At 32.9% G+C, this 9,914-nt stretch overlaps 1 protein-coding gene and 1 pseudogene across 1 annotated transcript in view; both read left to right on the top strand.

Annotated features, from left to right (window-relative positions):
* Positions 524 to 2,322, top strand: LOC109226681 (annotated as a pseudogene).
* LOC109226690 (probable E3 ubiquitin-protein ligase BAH1-like) overlaps positions 7,326 to 9,914 on the top strand; it is a 6,440-nt gene continuing 3,851 nt past the window's right edge. Inside the window, exon 1 of the mRNA XM_019391521.1 lies at positions 7,326 to 7,771. Within this exon, the coding sequence (XP_019247066.1) occupies positions 7,564 to 7,771 (208 nt within the window). The 5' untranslated portion in view covers positions 7,326 to 7,563. The remainder of the gene's footprint in view (positions 7,772 to 9,914) is intronic.

Genomic DNA, 9,914 nt, shown 5'->3' on the forward strand with positions numbered 1-9,914 from the left:
ATATATATATATGAAAGAGAGATTGATTATTACCTTAATCAACAAGAACAACAGGAAATCTGAGGTTACTTCACTTGAAGAATCCTCCAAAACAACCAAAAGATGAAGGACTACGATCTAGCAAGCATCACTGGATTTCTAGTGTTGGATTCATATTTTTTATGTTTTGTTTTAATCTAGAATCATGGAGACTGCTTTGAGAGTGTTTTGGGAGAGTCTAGGGTCTGGTTGGGTCGAAAAAATGAACCCAAATGAACCTTGTCCAGATCTTTAAAGGTTGGAAAATCATCCACCGCCTAAGTGGGTCCCATTGGGAGCTGCTTGAGCGGCCTCGCGAAAACGCTAATATATTTCTACTCCGATGTCGTAAATATTTGTAAACCTCCAAGATAACACAATTAACTTACTTTATATACTTCCGAAGAGGATCTCATTTCCGAACTTACATCAATTGACTTATGACGTACTGTCACGTATAAATATATGGGGTATAACACCGATTCATCCGACCTATGTACACCTCTAATATGAATTGAGATGTTTAGTATATGTATTTGGCCTTACTTTAATATTAAGAAAGAAAAGCTGCCTATAATGCTTACACGTGGGAAGATATATTGTAATGTTTAAAAAATAAAACGTTAGAGTCCAAAGGTCTATAAATAGCTCTCGGTAGTATTCATAGACATCTTAACGCTTCTACTCACCATCCAAAAGAAAAAATTAAACCGCAAAAAGATATAGTAAATGATGACAGACTTGGAGCTTTCAATCTCTTTACTCTTTTGCCTCATTCCTTTCCTCTTCCTCTTCTTCATCAAAACAATTGTAACCAATGTTTTCCCATCCAGTAAATCCACCTACAGCAAGATCCCAAAATCATATCCAATCATTGGTTCCTATTTCTCAATCTTAGCAAACAAAGACCGTCGAATTTAATGGACGAGTGATGTTATTCAAAACACTTCCAACTTAACTTTCACTCTCAATCGTCCTTTCGGTTTTCGCCAAATATTCACAGCTAACCCCTCCAATGTCCAACACATGCCCAAAACCCAATTTCACATTTACCAAAAAGGTAATGTTTTTAAAACAACTATGGCTGATTTTCTTGGTGATGGCATATTTAATGTGGACGGTGACATTTGGAAGTATCAAAGACAAGTTGCAAGCCATGAGTTTAACACAAAATCTCTTCGAACTCAACGAAAGGCTAATTCCAATTCTTGTTACTGCTGCTGCCAAGAAAACAGTTGTTGATTTTCAAGACATTTTACAAAGGTTTGCTTTTGATAATATTTGTAAAATTGCCTGCTTATTTATTACCATCACTTCCTCAAGCAAAATTGGCAGTTGCTTTTGAAGAAGCTGTTAGGCTAAGCAGTGAAAGAGTCAATGCTATTTTCCCTTTTTATGGAAAATCAAGAGAAAATTAAACATTGGGTCCGAGAAAAAATTCGGGGCAGCTGTTAATGAAGTTGGCCAATTTGCTAAAGAGCTGGTGAAGGAAAAACAAAGAGAACTCAATGAAGAATCATCGCTCGAATCAGTGGATTTATTATCAAGATTTTTAAGCACTGGCCATTCGGATGAAGACTTCGTTACAGATATTGTTATAAGTTTCATTTTGGCTGGTCGTGACACAACATCCGCTGCTTCAACATGGTTCTTTTGGTTAATTTCTGGACACCCAGAAGTAGAAAGTCAAATCTTGAAAGAGATCGAAGCAAAATCCGAAAGTCCAGTGTATGATGAAGTGAAAGACATGATTTACACACACGCTTCACTTTGTGAAAGCATGAGATTTTACCCACCAGTTCCTATAGATTCTAAAGCTGCAACAGAGGATAATATTTTGCCAGATGGTACTTTTGTGAAAAAGGGTACAAGGGTAAGTTATCATCCATATGCAATGGGGAGAGTGGAGAAATTATGGGGAAAAAATTGGGCAGAGTTTAAGCCAGAGAGGTGGTTAGATAAGGATGACGTGTCAGGTAATTGGACTTTTGTGGCTAAGGGACACCTATACTTATCCTGTTTTTCAGGCGGGACCAAGAATTTGCTTTTTTGCAAATGAAAAGGGTGGTTGCTGGTGTTTTACGGCGGTTCAAGGTGGTCCCGGTTGTAGAAAAAGGTGTTGAACCGGTCTTTGTGTCTTACCTTACTGCAAAAATGAAAGGTGGTTTCCCTGTGACAGTTGAAGAGAGGAAAGGTGTTCAAAACCGATCCGAAACCGAAAATCGATCCGAACCGAAGCTTAATGGCTTACTGTTAACGGTTTAACGGCTTAACGGACGGGGAACGGATTAAATTTTTTTTATTAACGGCTTATCGGTTTGGGGGCCGATTATTCAATTTTCTTAACGGATAATTCGTTAACCCGTTAAAAATATAAATATATATATATAATTTATTTTTATTTATATATATTAACATTTTGCCTATTCTCTTATCAGACTTCTTATGGGATTTTATAGTAGTATTAAGTACTTTTTCGGCACAGAATGGAAGTGGTTTTTGTTAAATGGTTGGGCGCAAAGTTTTGTTTCTATAGAAGTGGTCTTGAATGTTGAGCGCAAAGTTTTGTTTTGTTCTTGATCTTTTTTTGGTGGGTATATATGCAAACAGCTGCTGCCAAAACCTTTTTAGTGTTTGTATATGGATGAAGTACTATGTTCTTTCTTTTCATACTTTCATTTTGATTTTTTTTCAATTAGTCATGTTACTACTACTAGCCTTTTGGTCTTTGCCTAGAAGAAGAATAAGCTGCATTTTTGGTGATGCATGGTTTATGAGTAAATCTTTGTTGAAGTAATCTAATATTCATTCAAATCTATTATCTCGTACTGTTTAGGGGGGCGGTTTGGGGGCTGCATTTTGTGATATTTATTTATGTTTGTATAAGAAGTGAGTATTATTTATTACAGTATTGTTCTTCATTGTGACACTTTTTGTTTCTTCTTATATAAGTTAAAATTTTAAATTTAGTTTTTAGTATATTGACATGAGAAAAATTATAACTTTATAATATTTTTTATAATTTTTAGGTTTTTCAATATTAAATTGATCTGATTCAATTTAACTTTAAATATTAATCAACTTGGCCGGGACGAAAGGAGCATTATCATTTGTTATGAAATTCAATGAATCCGCTAGAGATCTTTTTTGTTTCTTTAAGCAAAAAGAAGCCAATGGTGCTAAATGAAATTTTTTATTTTGTGTCTCATACAACTAACACTAGTTGCAGAGGCGGAGCTAAACTTTAAAGTTTATGGGTTCTGAATTTATTACGGAAACCATAGATCGTTTTAGTTACAGGGTTCGCAATTAAATATTTGTACATATTTAATGAATTTCTTAATATAAATACAATATTTAAGCAAAAGTGACTGGGTTCAGCCGAACTCGCACCAATAAGACTAGCTCCGTCTCTGACTAGTTGTATGAGATCTCTTTTTTATCTCACAACTGTGTGGTCCCAGAATTTTGTGGACCGAAATGTGTAAGATATGGGTCAACAAATATATGAGATAAAAAGAGGGCTCACACAACTAATGTAAATTGTATGAGACACAAAATAAAACCACTCGGTGCTAAATATAAAAGCTTGTTAAGTGCTTTACAACTTTCGAGTCCAAGCACGTGCCGTTTTAGTTGAAGCTTATGCTTTCTAGAGAAATTGTTTAAACAAGAGTAAAATCTACTGAAGCCCTTAATATTTAATCCCTCTATTTACTTTTACTTATTTATTATTGACTTTGTACATTCTTTAAAAAATAATAAATAAAATGAATAATTTATCATGATACCCATATTAATTGGTGTATAATCTTAACAGAAAATTATTTGGAATGAGAAATTAATACTAAGGGTAAAAAAGGAAAAATAAATTATTTTTCTCTTGATATGCGAAAAGTGACAAGTAAAAATAAAAATTTATTTTTAGAATACTTGATAATTAAAAATGAACGGACTAGTAATTATTAAGAAATGATATATCCTTCTATCTTTTAAATGGAGCTGGTAACTACTTTTGAACAATATTTTCTGATGAGTTAATTTATTTTATAGGAAAAATTCACAAGTATTGATTCCATGAGCAGGAAGTCTCGCTTCTTTGTGCAAATCCCATGGATACTATGCTTCACTTTTTTTATTTTCACTCTAGCGTTGATCATGTCTTGTGATGCTGTAGTGAGTGAAAAAACTTATTACACACGGTGTATACACTAAATTTAGTTAAATTAACTATAGGAGATAAACTAAGGTCTAGGGGTTTTATTTTTAATAAATAAAATATTTATAAACGGTAATACAGTCCTAAGAACTAACGTTAAAAACCTTTTAGGGTTGTCATCTTTGTTTTGTTTCTCGCGCCAGTCATCTTCTTGCTGCATCTTGTGAGTTGTGTTCTGTTCTTTTATTTCTTCATTGAAGATCGAAAAGGTCATTTCCGAAACGAAGTGGTAGGAGTTCAAATTAAAATCAGTGTTGTTGAACCAACCAACCCCGCAAGTCATAAAAAGCATATACGGAGAATCTTAATTAGAGGAACGGAGATCTAAAAAGCAAAACGACCGATCAGATTATTACACCTATATAAATATATGGTCCCATTAATATTATAAATTAATAGTTCTTTAAAATTACAAAAATATCTAAGACAATTTTGTAAAATATAATTCTAGTATTTTTTGTTTTTTCTTAAAATTTAAATCTAGTTAAAGCTCATCTCTAACTTTTCATATTGCAGCCAAAATTTCTGGGGTTGTCTTCTCGAACTGCACCAAAAAATTGTGAAGAGTTCTAGACGGGATAAGTGCTTTCTTATGCGTAACTGATTCCAAAGGTATTGTATCGTTTTTAACTTCGTCATCAATATTATTTTCTCCAATGGTATCCATAATTTCTTCTAAGCTCTAGACCTCTGAACACATATCATTTTCAGCCGGTTAATTCAACAGGCTATTGACATCCATTTTATTGCTATAACCGAGATCATTAGTCATGACCTCAAGTTCATTAATCTATCATTGTTGATTTTGTGACACCTTTTAGATAAGAAGCCATTGTTGATTATAGTTTGAAGAAATTCTCTACGTTGCTTATATAGTTTATTCTCTCACCATCATACATGATATTTTTATTAAAAATACAATGAATAATATTTGATTATTAAGAAAAACAATAAACATTGCAATGATTTATTAATTACAATGAATAAACAATAAACAATACAATGAATTATTTAATAAAAAAATATTACACTGAATCATACATGATACATTGTACTTTATGTATAATTAATTTATTTTTTATATTAATTCAATAAATATGATACATAAATTAGTAAGATACAATGATTTTGATGTAATCAAAATTAATCTTCATTGAATCTCGAAAATATTCTTTAAATTAATAATTAATTTATCAATTAAATAATTCCTCTACAAAATAATAATATTTTATGATCCCAACAATATTAATTTGGAGGGGTTCTACTGTAATTAGTTTATATAATTTAATTATTTAAGTAATAATAAAAAATAAAAATATATAGAAAGACTTTTTATGAAAAACTGTGCTTCATTCTCTGGTTATATACAATACAAATACAAATACTACTAAATACTATTATTAGATATAAATTATTCCAATGTTCATAATTATTCTACTCCCCAACTCAACTTCAAATTTTAAAGGGAAAATTTCACATAAGAACAATTGAGCTCTCTATTTTTTAATTTTATAGCCCATATTTTGATTTACAATCAACTAGCCCAAAAATAATAGGCTAAGATTCAAAATCCAACTCCAATAGATTCTAGAAATTTTAATTTATTAAAAAAGATTGATCAAGCTTTTAAGTTAATTTTTAAATTAGTAACTGTAACTCAAATATTAGTTCAACAAACAAAATCTATTTGGATGGTGAAAATTAGATTTTTAACAAACTTAAATATGTGGGTTTAAATTTCGAATTTGATTTTGTGAGAAATTTGGAGTGTGTGTTATTTAGACTTGTTAGAAATAGTATAAGAAATAGTATAAGGAGGTTGTATATAAAATTTGAAGTCATTTAATGGAGATTTGGACTGGTTTTGAACAAGAATTGCAACTGAAAATCGTGAAAGAAGGTCGTTTAGAGACGCTTGTATAAATGTGTATAAAAGTGTACAATAGCATATAAGATGTGTCTATACACTCATATACACTATTATACATAATTATACAAAAAACTGACTTCGTCTTCTTCCTTGCGTCTTTTCTAAAATTTTACTCAAATCTTGCTCAAATCAACTCCAAATCACTTCAAATTTAAATTTTGAACTCCTTTTGGTATTTTCAATCAATTGGAACAACACCCAATCCAAACAACTAACAAACTCAAAAATCCTATTTTCGAAGCAAAGCTTTGAATGGCCTTCAATGGTGGACTTCTACTCTTCAATTTTACTTACACTGCAACGAGGTGACACAGGGTAAGAAGCGGCAATGGCGGACGGCCCGTTGAAGCATATGTAGAAGATGTGAGAAGAAGAGAGTGAAAGCAATGGTTTTGAGAACACAAATTTAACTCCATAGCTTTTAGAAGCAATGGTTGTGAGAACACAAATTTTGAATTTGCTAGTGCTTTCAAAATATATACAATATGGGCTAGGTAGGATAAATTTAAAAACATGGGCCATTTTCTGTTATGCTGTGAAGTCATGTATATTTTCTTGTAATTCTTTGACACTTAATAATTGCATGTAAGATATACAAAGTTCACTAATATGTATATAAATTTTTAAATGATATAGGCTACACGCGCAAAACGCGTACCGTAAGACCAGTATAGTAAATAACCACCAAGTATTAATAATAAATTTAATTTTAATTGCCGAATCTTATTCTATAAATATTTATTCTGTGTTGCAATTGGATCATTTTGTCACTAAACATGTTTGTCTTAAAGATTGGCTGGGCGACTTTTGAATTTTTGTATGTTGTATAATTTTGGGTTATACAATTATATATAATTAAAAAAAAATAGTAAAATTACACTATTATATAATACCATTAAGATATATAACATGTGAAATTGAATAATTAAAAGGTATGCAATGTATATATGTGCTGAAATTTTTATAAATATTTTTATCTAAATAAGTATGAATTATAATATTTTCTAAAAAAAATATTCTCGAGTTATTATTTTTGACTGCAAGTTTCCTCAATTTTTCCAAAAAAGTACAGTAACAGAAATAAAAACACATGCATGACTTGTGATATTTTCCACCGCGTGCACGACATGCAACAAGCTGTTTCTCGGTTTCCTTGCTGTACATAAAAACCTAAATTTAACGAATGACCAGCTAAGCTTGCCCGCGGCTACACGCCAATATTTGAAACCAAAGAAAAAATTTCTCAGATTACCATAACCCCACCCCCTATTTATTTACCACTCCACAACGACGATATTCATGATCTTCAATTTGTGTGGAATTGGAAATTTCTGAATTAATCGGGTTGGGTCTGAGAAGAATAAGAAGAAGATATTGTTAAGGATTTAATTTAATCATGAAGTTTGGAGAAACTTTTATGGAGTATCTGCAGGGCGATCAAGGGAAAATTTCGGAAAAATATTCGCCGCATGTTGAATACAAAAGGTTGAAGAAGGTTCTCAAGAGTTGCAGATCTTGTAGGGCTTCCGCTCTAAAGGAATCTAATTCTAATGGAGAAGATGACGATCATGAAGCTTTGAATTGCCAATTCGAGTCTTGCCAATGTACGTATTGTCCTTTTTCCTCCCCTTTTTAATTTGTGGGTAAATTTTATATTCAGGGACCTGGGGTGGGGGTGGGGTAGAGGAGGGCTGTTGTGGATCAAAACGCACTTAGTTATACCTATTTGTTTTTATGGTTTCCCCATTCCGGTATTCTGTGTGGTGAGAATATATACTAATAAATTGGATATTTGCCTGAGATGAGGTTAAATGGAGCGATATGATCAGCCATGATTCGTAAAGCTTCAGAAATGTCTAATCTCACATATTTGACTATAATTTTGTAGCCGGGAACTGGTTACATTGAACTTAGGAGGTGTTAAGTTGACTGAACCTTTGCACTCATGTTTAACAGCTCCATCTATTTTAACACATGCTATACGAGGTGTTTCAAAATAGAAATCTGGAAGCTTTACTTCGTACAAAATTTAGGGAGAAATTCATGGGCGACAGATTGTTTTCTTTTATATGTTGGAAAGTATAAACAGGGGCGGTATTTTTGAGTTATGTACGATAGTGAAAAAGAGAAAGGAAATGATAGGAACAAGATATAAAAATTACACATTCGATACCTCCAAAAGGAGGAAACCAAAGGCAATTTTTATGTGAAGTATGAAATTGCAGCTGATAGCTCAACCAATACTAGCTTAACTTGGCCAACTTAAGATTATGGCTTGTGGAGAATATTCTCTTTGTACAAGGTATCTGTGTGCATCGAGTGAACCCCTACGTAGAAAGAGCAGAAGGATAATCATATAGTTGTAATCTATTGATTAGATAAAGCAGAACTTCCCATTAAAATTAGGCAAGTAGTCATATATAGCAATACCTAATATGAAGTCTATCTCATGAGAATAGACCCATCGTTGAGATCTATAGTCTATACTTAGGATAATTGCAACGTTCTCTAAAGGTCTTGAGAGAAGGAATAAGTTAGGTGCATTTTCGTGTATAGCTGTAGATATGGTCCTACACTTCTGCTGGTTCTATCGTGGCTTTTCTTGAGGTTGTTAGGGATATTGCCCAGTTAGATCTTAAATGACTATTTTGAGAAAAATTGTCTCGAAAGACCTATAATATCTTGGAATCAATGCAGACTTAGCGAAAGATCGGACACGATGGAAGAGAAGATGCATATAGGCGAAATTAGTCCGGAATATGTTTTAGTCATATTAATTCATTTACTTTAGGTCATATACTTCGTAGGAGTTTTTTCCGCAATTAGAGATTCTTATGTTGGTAGGTAATATAGAGAACCTTTAGTAATTTTTATTTTTATTTTACTTTGTATAATGTTTTGGTCTGAGATGAAGGGAAAACATGGTCAGTGAGGATTTATATAGTCGACCACAATTTGTTTGCCACTGAGGGGTAGTTGTTGTTGTTGTCAGTGTCAGGAAAGATTTATCACCTCTACTTTGATCTGGCTTTGTTCAGCGGTAACTCAATTTCCATAAGAATAATGATAAGACCTACCAACCTTGTTATTGGCATCTTAAAGATTGCGACCCAGGTGTTGCCTTTTAGATTGTGTTTGATACTAGAGGGTATTACGACATTGGGTTCAGATAGATTTCGTGTTATGCAGGCAGAAACCTGATGTGTCATGGTTGATAATGAGTTGGCGGATAATATTAGGAGCACAGATGATTCAACTGTTTTATTCAAACTGGACTTTGAGAATGCCTGTGAGAGGGGTTAAAGGAGCTTTCTGGATAAGGTGACGGGCAAAAGAAGAGGTAGTCACTACAGAAAGTGCATTATGGCTTTCTAATTGCTCTCTCATTGATGACTAATGGAAAGCCTAATCTCTAACTCTACGCATTTCTGCCTCTTGTGTTGATTATGTTGATGGTATATGTGGTTAGCAGATTGCTCAGGAGGACTGAAGAGAGGAATGTAGGATGCTGGGGACAGGGTTATTACTTCCAGTTTTTCAATTTTGCAGATATAACCCTCTTATTTTCTGTCATGATTGGAGCAGCTTTACGAACACTATTCTTTCTTCATGTCTTGATGTTTTCGAACAAGGGCTTTGAGCAGTTTCAGAGACTGTGTGCATGAGCATTACAATCAATGAACGGTGACACATTTAGGTCATCTTTCTCAGACAATCCAACAACAAATTGCCTGAACCCCCCCCCCC

This window comes from Nicotiana attenuata, chromosome 1, assembly GCF_001879085.1.
Source record: "Nicotiana attenuata strain UT chromosome 1, NIATTr2, whole genome shotgun sequence".
Classification (NCBI taxonomy): domain Eukaryota; kingdom Viridiplantae; phylum Streptophyta; class Magnoliopsida; order Solanales; family Solanaceae; genus Nicotiana; species Nicotiana attenuata.